The sequence below is a fragment of the Gracilinanus agilis genome, chromosome X, assembly GCF_016433145.1.
Source record: "Gracilinanus agilis isolate LMUSP501 chromosome X, AgileGrace, whole genome shotgun sequence".
NCBI lineage: Eukaryota > Metazoa > Chordata > Mammalia > Didelphimorphia > Didelphidae > Gracilinanus > Gracilinanus agilis.
Genome location: NC_058136.1, coordinates 58163747 through 58183239, shown reverse-complemented (window position 1 = coordinate 58183239; position 19493 = coordinate 58163747). Strand labels below are relative to the sequence as shown.

Below are 19493 nucleotides of genomic sequence, written 5' to 3'. Positions count from 1 at the left end.
CACAGAATGAAGGAATGCCAGAGTGCCTCCTAAATCTCTCTCCGGCGGCAGCCAGCTCCAATACAGACACCACTTAGATCACCAAACACGCCGGAGACCAAATTTTCACCGGCTCTCCCCGACTCTGCGAACCTTCCGCCTTCTGTCAGCCTGGCTTCGATTCCTCCCTGTCTCTTCCCCCTGCCCCCCCCCCAACCCAATCATTAAAAGTCCTGCTCATTCTTCCTCAGCAATAAATCCTCCATCTGTCCCTCTCTTTTTGCTCCCACATGATGACTCAGGCCTCATGCCTGGCCTGTTGCAACAGCCTCCTAGCTGGTCTCCTTGTTTCTAGTCTCCCCCTTCCAATCCCCCCTGTTCGAGAGGCCAAGGTAATCTTCCCAAAGCCTCCCTTTCCTCCAGTCGCTCCTCGACTCAACAACCTTCAACGATTTCCCGTTGTATACAGGATAAAGTCCAAACCCCTCAGCCAGCCACTCGAGCCTCTCCACAGTCTGGCCTCTGCCAATATTTCCAGCATTATTCTCGTCCCCCAAAACAATCCCCCGTCTGCTGCAGCTGGCCCGGGCCACACTTTTCCAAGAAGAAAGGTTCACTGCCTTCCTCACGCGGCGGCGCCTTCGCCTTCGCCCGAGCCCTCGGCCTTTGCAAACCACCTTCCTCGGGAGCTCTTCCTTCCTCAGCCCCCCATCTCCCCGTGCCTGGCTCACTCTGCCAGCTTCCACATCCACTGCCCACTCGATTTACAATGTTTTATTGACTGCAGTTGTTTCCATTTGTACTGTACCCTCCCCAGCGTTAGGATCTCAGACCTGGAAGTGGGAGGTGGGAGGGCCCTAGTCCAACCTCCGGAATCTAAGGACCAGAGAGGGAGCGCTATTCGCCTGAGGCCACACATCAGAGACAGGATTTGAGCCCAGGTCCTCTGAGTCAGTGTGCTCTTTCCACTATGTTCCGCTGTCTCCCTTGCAGACTCAGTGCATGCCCTTGATTAGCTGAAACAATCAGAAATCATAACTGATACTTAAATAGCACTTTTGAAAAGTTCTTTCCTTTGAGGCTCATGACAACAGTCCTGGGAAGGAGGTGTTATTTTAAGCCCATTTTACAGCGGAGGAAACCGAGGTCCTGGGGCAACGTGGTTCATTTTTCTGACCTTCTGTTTCCTCCATTGGAAAATGAAGCGGTTGAACTCTGAGACTTCCAAAGACCATTCTGGTGTGAAATCTATGCTTCTAGAAAAACCCGGAACTCTTTTCCTTGCCATCAGGGAGGGCAGAGTGGGCATGACACTTTCAAAACTAGTCAGGGGTGGGTGCAGAAGGCAAGATAAGGCTCAGCACCTGGGTAGGCAGACACTCAGCCCAGTCAATCAGAATCTTTCCACTGCCTGTTTCTAACCATGGGAATAGGGTCCTAAGCATTTGGCACCTCAATGGGCTCCCTTCTGAGTCAGGAAAATTTGACCCCTGCAAATGAATGCATGGTGGCATCTCGTCTTGCCATCGAACAACTGTGAGTGTCCTTCAAACTCTGTGTGTGTGTCCTGGGTAGGGTGTGGACTTACTCCTGTGCCCTCCTGAAACTACTCTTCCCTTCTGATCGCCGAGGGGATAAAGAAACTTCATAACTGACCTTCTGGGTCTGTTCTCTCATCTGTGGGAAGTGCGAAGGGCCTGCTCCTTGCTTCCCACATAACTTGGAGGAAGTTCTTTCTCTGGTTTGGCCCTCACTTGATTGAGCTTTGTGCAGAATGAGGGGCTGGGCCAGCGAGTCTCTAAGGCCCCTTCTAGCTTTAGGCCAGAGGTCTTTGGTGCCATGGCTCCCTTTGGCAAGCAGCCTGGGAAAACCTATGGACCCTGCTTAGAATCATGTTTTTAAATGGTGACAATAAAAATAGAAAGGAAGCTAATTCCATTGGAATATGGATATTTTGAGGGGGAAAGCACACCTGGAGCTGCTGATTTAGACCCTAAGATCCCACTCCCCATGCTGGTGGAAACAGCCTCCGTTCAAATTCCACCTTGGATCCTTGCTAACCTAGCTGTGTGTCTGTGGGTAAGTGCCTGAGCCTCAGTTTCCCCCTCTGCCAAATGGGAGTAACCTCTCTGCAATTCCTACTCAGGTTGCAGTTTCCTCACGCAAAGGAGAAGTAGCCTGGAAAAGTTTTGCTTCATCTTGTCACTTCTTCTCCATCATCTCCCTAATTTAAAAGTGGCAACAAAATCAGACAAAATTCTCCCAGGCTACAGGGCCCACGTGCAGCTCTCTAGAACGTTCAGCACAATCAGCTATTCCCTTTAGGGTGTCGCACCCCACTTCTGTGTTGTGGTTTCCAAGTTCACCAAATAGGGCCCATGCCTACCTGCCTGGCCTCCTTCTCAAGGCCATGATGAGGGTTTAGTGACTCGATATGGAGGAAAACCCATTACCCAACACTGGTCCAGTCTGGAGACAAGCGGGACTTCTACCTAGACAAACACTAGGGCCACGATCTAAAGGCAACAAACATATCCTGTTGTGACGAGAATACTCGGAGGTGGTGTCTGGTAACAGACTCCACTCTGGTCCTTCTGGGACCATTTGCCGCTAGGCTACATCTTCCCCCTTCTCTTGGCCGCCCATGGCCACCCCAACTGCATGCCCAAGAACCATTTCTCGGCTGCCCCCACAGGAGCCTTCTTCAGTGCCCTGGGGAATGCAGCCTCTCAGGAGCCTTCTGCAACCTCAGCTGGGTTTGATTTAGCCCCCCGGATCCAAAAAAAGAGCTCTGCCTAAATAATCCCGGGAACACTATCCTGGCATTTAGTGGAGCACCTGAGCCTACTGCCAGGACACTGTCCTGCCCTGTCCTGGTGTGGCCTGAAAGAAATCTAGAGTAGAGGAGCAACCACCTTGAGGAACTGGCCACCCAAGGACCCAAGAGCTCCTAGGCAGCAGGGAGGAGTCCAGGGGCAGCCCTCAAGCTAGGGATTTTCCACAGGTTTCCCAAAGCTGATAGCATCAGAGGCAGGAATGAGAAATCCGAAGGTCGAGATAACTTAGGCACTCGCTCACCTGCAATTGGTTGACTGCTTTGGCTCACGAGTGGCCACAGAGTGAACCCAGATAGTCAAACCAAACTCAAAAGCCCTGTAAACTCGCTGCATCCTTTATCTCAACTTGGAAAGCTCTTGGATTCTTGGAAGTTATCTGAGTTAGTCATTGGACCTAGAGCTATCTATACCTAGAACCTCTTCCAAGATCTCTCATAGACCCTTATGGTTGGGAGGGTCCAAAGAGCACACCAAGAAAGAAGCCCAGGCTAGCAGGGCTGAGAGAGCCTTGAGAGGGCAGTCAGTACGACCCAGCGCCCAGCTGACTGCGGATCCCTGCTCCGGCATATGAGAAAAGAGGGGCATCTGGCTTAAGGAGGACTATTGAGGGAAAACCTTCCGGAGAGAGTCTTCCATTTGGGAAGAAGAAACATTGGCTAACTTCTATTTGGAGTCAACATCAAGCAAAGCCTGTCGTCTCTCCCCTCCCCACCCCCACCCCCCCTCGGCGCTCCCAGCTCTGCCCTCTCTAGGGCCAAGCCAGGCAAGGCTGAGCTCTCTTCCACATGAGAACTCATTAAGTCCTGCAGACAACTATTCCATTCTTCCCCAAGTCCTTTCTTCAGCAGACTAAGCAGCCCCAGCTCTTTTCATTGATCTCTATAGGACTTGATCTTAAGCACCTCTCTTCATTTTCCAGAGGACAGAAATGGAGCCCAGCTCAGCCAACGGACTTAGGTTCACGTCATGTCTGAGTGGTGGGAAACCTCAGAGAGGAACCAGTCCAGGCCCTGCACCTTAGGGAGGAAAACAGAGGCCCTGACTGTGTGACAGCGCCACTGAGGATCAGAAGCAGGGTTTGAAAACTCCACTCGCTTCCTAGCAGAGGAAAGGAGGAAATTAGCTCGGGCAGAAATCACCTGCCCTCATGGAAATCCCGCACCCGCCAAACTACACACCTAAAAGGGAGAGGGTGGAACAAGGAGCAGCCAGGAGGCGAAGGAGGGCAGGGGAGCCCCTCTGGGTTGGGCCAATGAGAAAAGGAACAACCGAATCAATCCCCGAAGAGTCGAGCGAGAATTCGAGTCACCTCAACTCAATCCCCTTCTGCCTGCCACCCCAACGGCCAAAAAGGCACCAGCTCAGAAAAGGTTAAAGCAGCTCCCTCTGCCCCTATTCTCCCTGGCTATCATGCCAGCCTGAATCTGGCTAATGGGGAGAGCTGGCACTCTCTGCCAGCCCTCCCACAGTCAGCTCTGTCCTTTCCTGTTGAACTCCACACACAGTCAAAAGGCCCACCCGCAGCATCTCCCTCTTCAATCCTGCCAAGGCCTTTTTTCCCACCATCCCGGCGACAATTACCCAAGCATCGGCCGGGCTCTGGATCCTCTTGACAGCAGCCGGCCAGAAGCCTGGGCAGCCTGAGCCTTGTGGGCAGAGATGCCAGGCATCTGTTGAAACTCTGCTGCGAGGTCGGCTGGGGGCTGGGAGGGGATTCGAGGGGCTGGTGCTGGGGGGCTACTTGGATGGGAGAATGCCATGGCCGCTGCAGAAGACAACGTTTCTTGAAGCCGGGCCCGAGCGAGCCCCTACCCCGCCGCTTCATTTGTACCGCCATGGCCCAAAAGACAAAGCTGAGTCTCGGAAGTCACCAGCTCCCCGTGGTACAAACTCCTCACTAGTGGCAAGGCCTGGCTGACAAGGACTCCCAGATAAAATCCCCAAGTGTCTCAGCCACAGTACTATGCCACCTCCTCCCCGGGCAAGCATCCACAGAGGAGGGCTGGCAACAGTCTCTGGACTGGACTCATTCAGAGGCAACAGAACGATTCTGGAAGGGCTCTGCTAGCCCAAAAGGGCTGTGTCAGCCCCTAGTACCATCCCCTTTGAGGGCTTTGTGCCAGGCTTTTGCCTGGAACACAGAGACTGAGGAGCCTGGTGGGATGAGGGAAAAAGAACTAGCTTTAGAGAGCAGACCGAGGCTGAGCTTTTAAGGGAGAAAGGCTCCTCAGTGCCCCTGCTGGTTTAACCTCCCACCACCACCAAAAAAAGAGGCAAAGAAGTTGGAAAATCAAACTGATCGTTGGGCCGGACCCTACAGTCCTATACTCCTATCCATGTGGCAGTGGCCTCGTCTAGCCCTTGACTCGTTCCCGCGAGAACCTGTGATTTCCCTGGTAAGGGTACTCCCTTCCCCTAATGCTGATGACTCCCCTCACACGTAGACACATTCACCTGAGTGGACGGGCTCAGAGTTGCTCGCCGGACCGTAAGGACTCACCGGATAGAGCTCATACCACACCGGCGCAGTCCCTAAGAGCCCAGGGCCCTTGGGTGCCAAGAAGAGGCATTGGAAAAGGAGGGAGCAGACACCTGGCCCATCCCAATGAAACAAACCAAGCCGAATGGAAGCTCTCTTGGGGTGGGGACTGCCTCACTTTTGTCTTTTTAGTTCTCGAGCCTGGCGCACTGCCCGGAACGTAAGCAGGTGTTTGAGAAATGTTTACTGAAGTGAACTAAATGGAATTTCGTTAGCAATATTTCCCTATGTGACTTTGGGCCCCAGCAGGCCAGACTCACAAAAGACTTGGAGTAGAAGGTCAGTTGAAGAAAGCCAATCTTTTGGTGCCTCAGTTTCTCCATGAAATCCTACAAGATCACTGCTTCATTGAGGCATAATAAAGGTAGGCACGTGGAGCGAAAATGCTACGTCCATCATCTGCTTGAAACCTTCTCATTTTGACTCAGCCTACAACTGCTCCCGTCCCCATCTCAGATGCCCCTGCCCCTACTCTGCTGATGGTAATAATAAGAGCTGGCATTGCTATACTGCTTTCCGGTTTGCAGGGAATTCTATGTGTGCAGCACATTTGATCTCAATTGAGAAGACTGAAGTCACCCTCTGAGTCGGCCCCACTCCCGTTCTCCCCTCTCTTGTCCCTCTGCTCTTGGCCGAGCTAACCCCTCTCCTTGGGCCCTCGATGCCATCCCTTCCAGGAACCTGTTCTACCCACCATTCCCCCTTTCTCTCATCTTCACTGGCTCCTGCTTCTCATGCCTACCAACCAACCTGCTCAGGGCTCACCACCCTGCAAACATGGCAACAGGAGTCTTTTGCTGGCCTTGCTTCTCCTCCACTGTGCATCCATCTAGCTCCTCACAAGAGGAGTCTCCACTTGCTGCCTGCCCCTCCTTCCACCTCCTCACTGCTTAGCCTTATGCTCTTACCTCAGTGCTCCTCTTCCTCCCGAGGGGTTTCTGCAGCCTAGGGCACTGCCGAGCACGCTTCCCCTGGCCCCACCAGGCTACTGTGACATTTTCTCTCTCCTGACTCTCTGCCCTGTCTGGATGCTTCTTTACTGGTTTTCTGGTCTTCCACCTCCCACCCCTACTCTTCCCCAAAAGGTCTCACCGCTCCCCCTCATCCCACTCTAATCTGTCCTGGGCACAGCTGTGGAAGGCTTCCTAGGTCAGTGGTACAGCCTCCACTTATACAAGCTCCCCATTGCCTAGAGGGGAAAATGCAGAGTCCTTGGCCTGCGATTTGTCCCAAACTCTCCACCGTCAGGCTGGGCCTGCACAGCAAACTTAGCTCCTCATCCCCTCCCCGTTAAGTGGTTTGCACCATTCCCAAACCCCCAGGCTGGATCGCTGTCAGCCTGCTGAGGGCTTGTGAGGTAGAGGGAACTTCTAGGGCTCTGCAAAGTCACTCTGCCCAAGCGGGCAGAGGCCAGAGCAGTACCGTGACAGGCCCAGCAGCCAGCAGCTCCAGAAGGCCAGGGCTCTCAAGGGCAGCAAGGACTCTGCGAGATCCAAGGCCTTTGTTTCCCCTGGGAAGCATGGATTCCTCAGGCCAAAGGAAAGCGTCCCCAAGCAGGGGTCTGTGGAGAAGAACAGCAGTCTCTCCAAACTCAGAATTAGGGGTAGCCAGCCGTGGCTGCTTCCCTAATACCATACGAGGGAGCTACCATCCAGGTCTCATCTGCTGCTGGAGGGGCTGGGAAATGGAGTGTGTGTGTGTGTGTGTGTGGGGGGGTACTGGGAGAGGAAAGCCAGTTGAATTTTCCTAAGCTGTGGTTTCAAGGCTGTATATAGACTAGCGGTGATCAGGCCTGAGAATCTGGAAGAAATTATGGGGCCTCTGAGATTTTGCTGAGTAGGAAGTAAAGCAAAGACAGGATGTAACACACACACACACACACACACACACACACACACACACAACCCCCTCGGGCCCTGGGCCGACTCTTCCAGCCAAAAGCTGGCCTTCAGAACTCCACCCCCTTTTACAACAGAAACTTGGAACTTCTGGACAACATACAGCTGGTAGTCCCTGGCTAGCATCATTCAGCCAGGCTGAGTGGAAGGGGTCCTGGGAAGGGAGCCAGGAGACTTCAGGTTTAAGCCTGGATTTGCTCCCCCTCTCTGTAGAACCTTGGAAAGGTCCCCTCCCCTCTCTGGGCCTCCATTTCCTCCTCATTTGGTGGAACGCTCTAGGGTCCCTCCCGGCTCTGACAATTTAAGTCCATCACCTTGACATCTTGAGGCCCCCTTATTCAAGTGATCGCTCTGAGAACTTGGCCACCTCCTGGGAAGGCCCTCAGAAACCGTAACCATGCTGCAGCCCTGGCCAGGCTGAAGCCGGGAACAAAGAAATGATTTCACGGAACTCTTTTGCTGAAGCCAAATCAGTGGGAATGCAGATGCTCACCTCCTAGGATCGGGCTCTTTCCATGAGCACAGTCTTGCCTATGCCCTTGGAGGCTGCGGCAAACCAACCAAGCTTTTGACTTGATGGAGTACCTCTGCTAGCCTTTCTGCTCCGGTAGCACTTGCCCTAGCCCCTCGCTTGCCCAACCTCTGCTCTCCCCCGCTCACTCAGGGTGTAAGTACCAATGGATCACCCCAGCTCTCAGGCCACAATTGTGGTCTATACTTCTCAGGCTTGCCCTTCCTCCCGGGGACTCTCCCCAGGCTTGGGACATGCCTTTGGGCAGGCTGAAATCCCTTCTCTTTCTCTTTTCCCTCCCACCAATCAACCCCACCTCCAACCCTATCATCTGTCCAGGTCCTTCATCAGCTCAGGTCCCAGAGCTATTGGAGTGGCTGCCAGCAGCAGACCTTGCCTCCTTCCCCAACCGAAATGACGAGGCACCATCTTTCCTCTCCGCCATGACATTCTTGCCTTGTGGCCAAGAGAATGAGGCCACTTGCAAGAATCAGCCTTGGGAGCTTTCTTGTACTAGGAATTCGCCGCTTTTCCCCTCCTAACCCTAACCAGCAGGCTCAAACCAAGCCACCAGAGGGATGGACAACCTAACCCAGTAGGCATGGGCACACAAGGACCGCTCTGACCTTTTACCTTACCTTTCAAGGGTCTTGGCCCTGCCCCCTTCCCGGACACTTCCAGACTCACTCGACATCATGCCTTCTCTACTCCACCCATCACCTCTACCTTTTCCCCACAAGCAACACGCGGTCTTCCCTAGAGTCTCCTGGCTCTGATAGGTGGCCTTTTGCTTTGTCTTCCCCTCACTTCCTGTTCTGTTCCCCTTTCTGGTTCATCTTTGCCCATCAGACCATGGGACTATCCTACTTTTCTGTATTTGTACATCCAGCCCTGAACCCAGTGCTTGGCTCAGAGTAAGTGTCTGTCTGACATGAGCCTTATTAATCTACCTAAGCCAGGATGAGTATAGGGTGGCCACAGGACACTTTGGGTCCTTTTCGAGATACTCTGTGCATGTACATCTCGTATCCTCGGCCAAAGGGCCGGGTCCACGTGTACTCTGATATCCCTTAGAAGGCGCACACCTAATGGTACCATCCTTCTGGGAGGTGGCTAAGCCCCAGGAACCACAGATATGGGTGACAGAGCTCCCTATCTCCTCCTGCCCCGCCCCCCCAGGACCAGACCGTACCTCATCCTCCAGCTTTACCACCTTGGCTTGGGCATTGTTCAGGGCCTGGTCCCGGATTTCAATATGGCGCCGCTGGTCCTCATTGGTGGAGCGCACTGCTGTCAACTCCATCTCCAGCTTCTCCTTCTCCCGCTGGCTCTCTTTATCTGGCAGAACAAGAAAGAGTCACTACCACTGCTGCCGCCGCCACCATCCTGGGCCAGACCCAACTCCTTGCCTCACCAAACTGGCACAACTAGCTCTTATTACCATTGTTTCTATGAGGATGCCACATGGTACCAAACTGGAGAGAGTTGCCTGGAACAGAGCTCTGGGCCTACCTGTGGGGCCCCAGCCAGGACACTTCTCTCTTTGGGTCTGGGTCTCCTCCTCAGGAAGAGGCGACTGAGGTCTGCCAACTCCATGGGGTCATGAGGCCTCAACTGAGATCAGGCACTCTGAGAACCATAAAGCCCTATAGAAATATGCACTGCTGCTCCACTGATGGCTCTGAATGTGCCATAAGAAGGCGAAAGCCAGAGAGGAAGGTTGGAGGCAGAGCACTGGGAGGTAGAGAAGGAGGCTTCGGGTCCCTGCACCTCACTAAGCTCTTACATATCATAGGCCAGTAAATATGATACCCAATAAAAAGCACTTGCACCCCTAATCCCACCCTTTCAACTGGAACATTACTTCTGAGCTGTGAGCAAAGCTGAAATTAGGTTTTCCCTGGAGACCAGATGTTGCTGGGCCTGACTGTTCGTCCCTTCTCTCCACCCTGCCAATTTCTGCATCTGTCTCACTCTTGGGAACTCATTCATCTTTCAGAGGCCTGGCGGCAGAATCAGAAGGTACCCCCTGCCGCCTGGTTAGTTCTTCCCCTAGTGGGACACTGGGGGAAGAGAGGAGGCCCCCAGAGCAAGGCTAGAGGGAGCCATTATAACTTCTCCCCTCTCCAGTCCCCCAACACATGAGAGAAGCCCCAGGGAGAGCTGGGATGAAAAACCAGACCAACAAATATTTCCTGCTCATTGCCCAATGCCTTCTCTCATTTTCTGTGCCTTTGGCTCTTAAGTGTCAGCTCCCAATGGGCTGAGAGGGTGTGGGGCTCGAAAGAGGGTGCTAGGACTTTGGGGTTCCCATTTAAACCCATGTGGGAACACCCAGACAGCAGGTACTCAAAGACCTGGTGCTCAACTACCTTCCACTCTTTATTCCCTAAACTGTAAGGGCAGAGCAGAGGATAAGAGCAACAGGGTGGCACAGTAGGGTGCCCCCAGACCTGACCAAGGGAGCAAAGGAGAAACTGGAATTTTAAGATCCATCTTGCAAACAGGATCTCCGAGAAGATCCAAAGGAATGACTAGAGGTTCCTGTTGGGGCCTTAATGGACGTGACGACAAAGTCACTGGGATCCTGTCGAAAACGGTCGCAACACAAATTTTAACGCTCAAACTGCTGTTCAAAATCACTTCTAGAAAAATCGATGAAAAACTAAGACTAAAAAACCAAATCGACACCCCTCCCAAGTCCACCCTCGCACACGAATCCCTCCAGAGCCTGCCTGCCTGTTTGCCTGCCTGTCCCAGGGGCCAACGACAGCAGTTGGAGTCTTTGCCAGCTTATCTCCCAATTTAGCACCTTGGCCCTATCTTTAAGTGACCATGTTAGGTAGGTGGCTTGATGATCATTTACAAGTCTGTTTTATGAGCTCATTTGTGGGTCAAGTGTTCTCTCTCTCTGAGCAAGCCCTGTCCAGGGTGGAAAATTCTTTTGGAGGCACGAGCTATTAGAGCCCTAAGACCTTTTCCAAGCAGGTTAATAAAAACCTGGTGTGAACAGGTGGGAAGCGAGCAGTTATCTAAGTTGAGGACTGAGCTCAGCTCTTTGGATTCAAGCTCCCTATCAAGTTCAGGCTGGCAAGGAGTGCCCTTTACTTGGGTGCTCAGCATCCTGTGAGGGCGCAATGAGTGTCACCGTCTTGTCCTGTCCTCTCTGAAAGTCCAAAATGCCAGCCTGAGGCACCCTGGGCAGAAAGGGAGGGCCACCCAGGAACGCCCCATCTAGATGGCCTGTCTCTCCTCTCCTCAGCTACTTCTGACCCGGGGCCAGAAGGAGGGGGAGTAGAGCTTTGCCCTTTTCCTTCCTTAGGGCCCTGTTCAGGGAGAGAAACCAGCTTCCGGTGTTTTTCCAGAGGAGAATACCCAGCGTCTGGAAAGGGGTCCTCTCCTGGCCTCTCATTCGTTTCCTTTATTCCAGGGTTGGTCTGACCATGCCCTCCCTACTCTTGAGCACCCAGCTCAGTCCAAACCAGCTAAACTCATGCTCTGACTCTCCACTTAAAAGGGAGAAAGAGAAACGTAGGCTCCATTCTAGGATGAGCCGTCACGAGACAAGGCCCTTGTTGGAGGCAGCCCCACATTTCGTTTCATTCCGGTTTTAGTTGGGAGTTGATGGAAGGAACACGGGGCCAAGAGTCAGTACTTTCACTTCTCTCCTAGCTTGTGCAGGGCCAGGGGCAACATAGGCTCTCCATAGCCAGGCGTTCCCCCTCTCCGCCCCTCAGCCTCCCTCGCCTTAAAACAAAGGTTCACCTCACAGAAGTAGAAGAGACCTTAAATGTCTCTCATTCGGGGTGAATGAAACCCTAGAAAAATTAGTTAATAGATATGTGGAGGAAAATAAATGGGGACAAAAAGGAATACACCACCTTTTCAGCAGCACGTGGTACATTCACAAAGATTGACCGTGTACTCGGGCATAGAAACATGGCAAAGGAAACTGAGGCCAGAGAGTAAGTGACCTGTCTAAGGTCCTAAATAGGAAGCTGCAGAGGTAGGTTCGGAACCCAGGTCTTCTGACTCCAAAGTCAGTCGTCTCTTGCTGTCCCTGGAGGCCTCTCTCCCCATGATTGACAGATTCTCTTCTCCATGTTTCACAATTCCTACCCCATGAAACCTCCCCAACCCAGAGCGGGGACAGAACTTCAGGGTACAACCTCCCCCCTGCCAACGGACAGAGTCAAGCTAAGCTCCAAGGGGCTTGTTGGGCACAGTGCCTCTTCTCTTCCATCCCACGAGCATGGAGCCCGAGAGACACAAACTTGTCATGCTGTGGCCTCCGTGGATCCCATCTGTAAAGGCGCCGAACACACCTTACCAGGAAATATGTTTTTCACCCCTGGAGACATATCTAGGCAGGCTATCAAAGGGCCCCCATGCCCTTTGCTCCAAGCCCCTTCCCTAGCCAACAAAGCAAGGCTCCACAAACCTGGGACATCCACTCATCCCTGCTGGAGGAGAGACTTTTGTCTTCCAATGCTCTCTCCCTCGGGGAGCCAGCTTGGAGCCTGAGCCAGGAGAGAGCGAAAGCAAGCTCTGGCCCCTGATGACACCAGAAAAACTGCATTCCTTTCAGAAAGATTACTGACAAAGGAACAGGCCACTTGGGGAAGAGGTGGCTGTGGGGGGAAGGGGGGAGCCCAGCTTTGAGACCAGAGTCCAACCCTGGGAGCAGAATCCCAGGGCTGCCAGACCCAAGGCCCAGAAAGCAAGGCTCACTGAGGTGGTTTTCAAGGCTGTTTCCACTGCTCAAGGCCCATGTGGCGGCTCACTAGGGCAGCATCAGCAGAGAAGGGACACAGGCTTCTCTGGGCACCTTTCCCCTCCTCCCCATGTGATTAAGGCAATTGGAAGGAATTAAGCCTTGTGTGGCTGGGTGGGGCCCATTACGGACTCACAGAGAGGAAGGTGAATTCCCTGTTACCAACCAAAGGGCATTTCAGAGACAATGAAAGGCTATTAGAAGGCAGGCCCAGCTCCTCCCTCCCCAACCACAGCCCAGCTCAGGCCTCAGCAGGGTAATGTCCTGCCATCATCCAGTCACGGCTCACGGCCCTTACTCCCGAAGGAGCCCTGCTCGGGGACTTCCACTTCGACAGGCCCAGCGTGGGGAGAGGGGGCAGAAGCTAGAAGATAGCCAAGAGAAGAAGCTTTGTCTGAAAAGGCTGCCCTCCGCCCGGCCCGCCCTTCCCCTTCTCCCCAATTCCCATCCTAGCTCTCTACTCTCCTGACAGTTGGCCCCAGCAAGGTGGCCGGGCCAGTCTGCTTTCCGGCTGCATCGGGGGAAACTCCATCCAGGCGCCAGGTCCCACCCGCCTGTCGCCCACCCACTCACTTTGTGCAAAGAGCTGGGAGATGGTCTTCCTGGTGTCCTCTGACCCCTCATGCTCCTTCTCAGCAAGCTGCTTGTTGGCTGTCTCCATTCTCTCTGTGGGATTGAAGAGGGTCACTCAGGAGAGACCTTCGCACAAGCTTCCCACCACATATGCTTCTTGCCCCTTCGACACCGACCCTGCCTGAGATAAGCTCGTTCCTTCTTGCCAAACCCGGGAATAGGGGACTAGAAACATATGACCCCAAACCTGAACCCCTGAAGGAAGTTGGCCCACCAGGGAGGGAGAGGGAAAGACACATGATGCCTCCTCCTCCCCCCAAGTTGTGAAAACAATCAAGCACCAGTTGGGTCCCCGGCTTCCATGACCTAGGAGGAGGGGCCTCAGGAAGCTCATCCCCAGGGCAGCCCAGAACCTTTGGAATGTTGGAACTGGCAGCAGCTTGTTCAGCTTGGCCCCAGGGGGCAGAACCAGCCACAGCAGGGGGAAGATGTGGGGAGCCAAATTCAGTCTCCATGGAAGGAAAAACTTGCTGACCATGAGAACTGCCAAACGTGGTCTGGGCTGCCTGGGGACGCAGGCCCCTAAGTGGGTTCACCTACATGGGTGGGCGGCTCTAGGAGGCCGGATGACCGCTCCTTAGGGGCACTGTCTGAGGGCTGCAGTCATAACGGGGCCTCCCTGTGATTGTGGCAGAGGAGTGCCATGGGGAGAGAGCAGGGCTTGGTGTCAGAAGACCCAGGTCCTAACGACAACTTTGCCACTTACCGTATAAGTGGCACTCCGTGCCTGACACACAGTAGGTATTTCCTAAGTGTCTACTGACTAAGTGTGACCTTGAACAAGTCATTTGGCTTTTCCAGCCTCAGTTTCCTTCTCTATAAAATGAGAGAGGTTGGACTTGATAGTCTCTAAGATCTCTTTCAGCTCTGGCCCTGGGATTTTATGAAAAAGGCTGAGAGATCATTTGGTCTAATCCTGCCTCTCCCCATTTTACAGAGAAGTAAATGAGCTTGAGAGGAAACCAAGGACAGAAGTGCTCAGCTTCGGTGTTGGAAGGGATTGGAGCTGTGTGACCTCAGAGGAGACATGGAAGTTCCCTGGGCCTTGGTCAAAGGTTGGAGGTTCTGTACAGTCCTATCTAGCCTATGGCCTCGGAAGCTGCCCCTTCTCTTGCACAGCTGCCCAGTGGGGACCTGGCCACCCTAGCACCTCAGGACAATTTCAATCACGTAGCCCTAAATATGCTGCTTTGCAACCTTTCTCCATTGCTTCTAGTTGGGCCTACTGGGGTCAAGCAGAAGGGCCGTAAGCCCAGCCTTCTTCTCTAAGGTAGTCCTTTGATGTCCGGGAATGGTGGGTGGAGCTTCCCTACGGGTTCTTTTTCTGTGGCTCAAATAACTACTCCCAGGATCCTCCAACCCACCCTCGCCTAAGGGATTCAGTTTTCAAGAAGATAGGACTCCAAGGAACCCTGATCCCCCTTGCTTCCTGCTCCTGGCCTGTAGACTAAGTTAGAGGAGAAAGCAGCGAGGACCTACTAGAGTTACCCAGCCCTTCCTGTCAATCCTGCTGGGCAAGGGGGCACACTGGGATAGGCCAGGGAGAGCGGCAGCCCAGAGGTATACCAATTCCTAAGGTGGGCACCTTGGTTACTTCAAAGCAGGCACTTCCAAGACCATTCCCCAGCTTTGTGGTAATGTCAAATCACCCATTCTTTCACTCAAGAGACCAAGAAGACCCATCAGGAACCACGGGTTGTCCAAGGGAAGGGCTGCCTATGCTTGTCAGGAAGGTTGGGTGACAAGGAAGGAAGTCCCTCAGAGGGCCTGCCCCATTCCTTGCCATGTCTGTCTGTCTGTCTGTCTCTGTCTCTCACTCCCACTGGGAGCAGGGGCCCCAGCCAGGAAGTGCTTGGCAGAGGGCTGTTCCCCTTGGGGCCTCCCAACTCTTCTAGTTCATTTCTGAGCTCCCTTACTCTAGGCCTGGCTATCTGGGCAGGTCACTGTCCAGTTGGAAAGAAAACGAGGGGCAGAAGAAAGAATTCTGGACTTAAGAGTCATGAGCCTCAGATTCAAGTTCTAGCTTGGTCCTAAAAGTGTGACTTTTAGGTAAATCTCTGCCCCTCTCTGGACCTGTTTCCTTCCTTTATAAAATGAGAGGGAGGAACCTTGACAGTTCTAAATCTATTGATCTTCCCTGACGTCACCCTCAGTCTTTCATTCCCTAAAATTGGCCACTGTCAACCCGGTCCGTGGCCCATTCTTCAGCTCTTTTCCCAAAATGTCTGCTAGTCTGTTGACCAACTGCTATGCCAGCCTGCAGGGGCTCTCACCTCGAAGGTCTCGGTTGAAGTCATGGAGTCTCCGGATCTCTCCCTCGAGCTTATTTCTCATGGCCTTCTCCAGGGTCTCCCGCTTGGAAGAAGTCTTTACCAGGTTTTCATAGGCTTCCGAGACACGCTGGATTTCTGTCTCCAGCTAAAAAAGGGACCCAAACCAGAAACGGACTTAGCAGTCCCATTTTGGGGCATAGGAGGGAGAAGAGTGGGTCGGCCTCCAGCTTGGTCCCTCAAGACGTTCAGGAAGCGAGAGTAAGCTAACGTGCCCACCAGGGTTGCTCACTGGCCCTTGTGGTTACAGGCCTGGGGTCTGCAACTAACTCTGCTGTTCTCTGTGTACGTGCCCTTAGACAAGTCATGACCATTTCTAGACTCCCTCAGCTTCTTCCTCTGCAAAATGAAGGAGCTGGACTAGATGGTCTCTCTAGTCCACCTCCCCCAGCTCTATGTCTATGGCCCCGTGATGGGTATAGAAGCATATCTATGCCCATCATGCACCTCTCCATGACCCTTCAGCTGAGCCGCACTGATTCCCCTGGCATGCCTATTCCTCCCCCTTGGGACCCAGGTTAAACTTGGCTCCGTCCATCCTCCCCATGGAGATCAAGGCCATCCCTCGGCAAAGGAGATGGAGAACACGGAAGGACGGGACCGGGGGAGGACACGGGCCCCTGCTTTGCTGACGCCCTGCTCCCTGCCAGCAAATGCAGAGCAAACACTCCCTCGAAATTCTCCCTCTACCAACCCCCAGCAGGGCACTAGCTTCCTCCTCCAGGCAAGGCATCTTGGCAGCCCAAGACAGATGTCAACCATTAACCAGCTTGGCCAACTCAGGAAGGTGAACCAGAAGCTGTGAGTTTCATGGGAGAGGATGCAGATGGCAACCACACTGAATGACCACTACTATGTCTCTGCCGAAAGACCTGAGGGCCAGCCCCAGTTGGTCTGCCTTTAGGACCCTGATCCGGCGTTAAACAATCAGAGCCCTGCAACTTCTCCTTCTGGGAGTCTCCTAAGGACATAGGCAGTAAACAACACCACAGAGCCTCCCCTGAATAGCTCACATGGGAGGCAAGGACAGTGAGCCACCGGAGTTGCTTGGTGCCCAAACGGGAGAGGGGGAGAAGTTGGCAAAGGCACGGCTCCATTCACTGGCCTCCATGAGAAGTCAAGAGCCAGGGGGCCTGACTGGTGGGGCCACTTAAGAGCACTGGGCCTCAGATGCATAGAGACTCCTGGCCCCAAGTTGTTACCAGACACACGGCTTTGGAAAATCCAAATCCTGCTATCCTCCCACTCCTCGCCAGACCCCCTAGTTGGGGGCGGGGAGGGGTTGCAGCAGGAAAGAGGCTCTCCCAGCTTTAAAAAAATCATACTGAAACTGGAGCTTAGGGAAAAGATCTTGAGGAAACATCTAAGGAATGATGCTTCGTTTCCCACCTCCAAGGCTTTGCACTTTGCACTGTCCCTCACATCTAGCATGCTCTTCCCAGTCGGAACTCTACCTTCTGCAGCTTTGTCACTTTGTCATAGCAGGTGTCTAGCTCCAGGCGGAGGGACCGGTTTTCCTCAGAGAGCACCTCCACCATCTGCTGGGCTCTGAAGACAATGGCATAGGGGTCTGACGGCATGGGCTGGTAAGGTGAGGATAGCTGCTGAGCCCGAGGCATGGCAGAGTAGGCATCTCCTGGTTGCTGCTGGCTTGGATTGGGCTGGCCCTGGCGGTAGGATTCCCCCTGGTGGCCCTGGCTAGGCAGGAATATGTGCTGGGGCCTGGGCAGGAGAGAGTTGGGCTCTCCCTGGTTTTGGCTCAGGGGGTGCTGCTGCTGCTGCTGCCCTGGAGATGGCCTGGCTGTTGGTGGCGACTGTAACAGGTTCAAGGACCCCAGTGATGTCACAGAGGACGTAGGGCTATGATGGTGAGGGGTCCTCGACTGCAGGGAAATGTCCTGGATTGGCCTGAAAGGCATGAAAAACACATTGGGCTTGAGTTCGTTAGCAAAGAGGACAGGGGAGGGGAGAGGGGAGTGGGGCGGCAGGATGGGGGTGGGGGCAGAAGGGTCATAATCCAACCAATCGGTGCAATGAAAACATCTAGTTCTCTGAACAGGATGTAAACAGAAGTCTCCATGCATTCTGTCTATACACACCAGTCATGTAGGAAGGAGTTTGGAATCAGGGTTCGAGTTGGAATTAGTATCAAATCCACTGTCCAAGGACAAGTTAATACAGAAGAAAGCGCCTGCTTATAACCCCTCTGTGAGGGGCACAGCACAAGTAGCAGCAGCTGCAGCTACAGTTTACAGATGGGGAAAGTAAAGCTCAGGGCTTGGAGGGGGGATGAGTTAATAGGATCTGAAGCAGAATTTTAACCCAAGTCCTTTCTAGGCTCCAAATCTCTCTGAACTATTTCTGAATATCTCTCTCGATTTCCCGTCACAGCCCCTTCTCCCCAAGGCTCAGGCCCCACCTGTGCCAATGGCCCAATGTCTAGAAAAGGCTACTGTCCCGGTATAGGCTTCGGTTTCTTTTCTGGAAGCAGTGGGAATGGATTTTCACCAACGGGGCTGTACTCCAGCCTTCCCCATTGCTGGGCCTCAGTTCTGACTGATGAGTGATTCAGCCCTGCCATCTGCTCGGGCCTCTAAAGAATCCTCTCTATTGCCCACCCTCTTCACAGTTGTTCCCAACCCAAGGGTCTGAAGCTAAGTCTAACTTAACACCGCAGACGGACATCAAACCGCAGAGGGCATCGTCACATCCTAAGGTGCCCCTCATCAGCTCGCCAAGCATTTATTAAAGGCCTAGGGCAGGGGTCGGCAACCTTTTTGGCCGTGAGAGCTATAAATGCCACATTTTTTAAAATGTCATTTCATGAGCGCCGTACAGTGCTCACAGTGCCGCTCCTGTAACAGCGCCTGAAAAAAAATGGACTTTATGGCTCCTGCAGAAAGAGCCATACGTTGCCGACCCCTGGCCTAGCGCATCTAAGGATCTGGGCCCTGGGAAGAGAACCTGCACATCTTCCCAGTAGTCTCCTAAGGGCCAGACCCAGAAGGCGACTCCAAAGGATATGCCCAACCCACCAAGAGCACAGAACAGCTACTGCCCAGTGCTTTGCTAAATGCCAGCCATGGTACTTATCGGTGAGATCACCACCAGTGACGGCCAAACATGGCACTGTGTCCGATACCATCAGCACCGGAGGGCAGGAAGGGTACTTCATCATCAGCTAGACCAAGTCTCCCACTTTACAAAAGGGGAAACTGAGGTCCAGAGAGACTGTGATTCAGGTCCAAGGTTCCATGGTGGGTAGATGGCAGGGCCAGGACTACTCTTACTGCTAACTTCAAGGCCTTTTGCCCTATGGCCCTGTGAGCAGTCAATCTGACGGCCATCTGCATACAGGGCAAGTTCCGGCGACAAAACCGTTGTCCCTTCTTTCGTGTGGGGCTTGGGGCCACATGACTAGAAGGACATAAGGTCCTTGAGGGCAAAACTGTTCTGCATTTACCTTAGGGATGGCCAGTGCCCAGCACAAAGCCTTGTCTATCCAAGAAGGTACTGGTCGGACTAAGGCAGATTAAGAGCAGTTTCTAGCGTCCAAGAAGTATTATTTCCCAGCAATGGCATGCACTCTACAAGGGAGGGCATGAATGACGGCAGCTGGAGGCCTGGACACCCCCTCAACTCACAGATACTTGGTTTCCACGGGCTTCCTCAGGAGGGGCCTTAATGATAGCTCTTCTTCCTTCTCCCCAGCCCCGGGATTCAGGAGCAGTCTAAGAGCATACCCTTCCGATTCTCTCTCTTGGCTCCTAAGGAGCAGAGCACAAATGCACACTGAAGTGCTGACTGCGGAAGTGGGGCAGCGTTGACTTCTCTCTTGCTCAATGAGGCCAGTGACCTGTCTGGGCCACCCTAGAGCCCACCCCTCAGACTTGGCCAAGGGTGAAGCAGGGGATCCCTGAGAGCCGCTTTAGACTTTGTTTCCCAAAGAACTCCTGCCCGCCACACTTCAATTTGCAGCTAAATTTCTTCAG

At 53.5% G+C, this 19493-nt stretch overlaps 1 protein-coding gene across 1 annotated transcript in view; it reads right to left on the bottom strand.

The window, feature by feature from the left end:
* AMOT (angiomotin) overlaps nt 1-19203 on the bottom strand; it is a 97444-nt gene extending 78241 nt beyond the window's left edge. Inside the window, exons 1-5 of the mRNA XM_044682847.1 lie at nt 19146-19203; nt 16956-17409; nt 15445-15589; nt 13112-13204; nt 8957-9102 (exon numbers count right to left, since the gene is read on the bottom strand). Coding sequence (XP_044538782.1) covers nt 8957-9102; nt 13112-13204; nt 15445-15589; nt 16956-17120 — 549 coding nt within the window. The 5' untranslated portion in view covers nt 17121-17409; nt 19146-19203. The remainder of the gene's footprint in view (nt 1-8956; nt 9103-13111; nt 13205-15444; nt 15590-16955; nt 17410-19145) is intronic.
* Nucleotides 19204-19493: the final 290 nt, after the last annotated feature.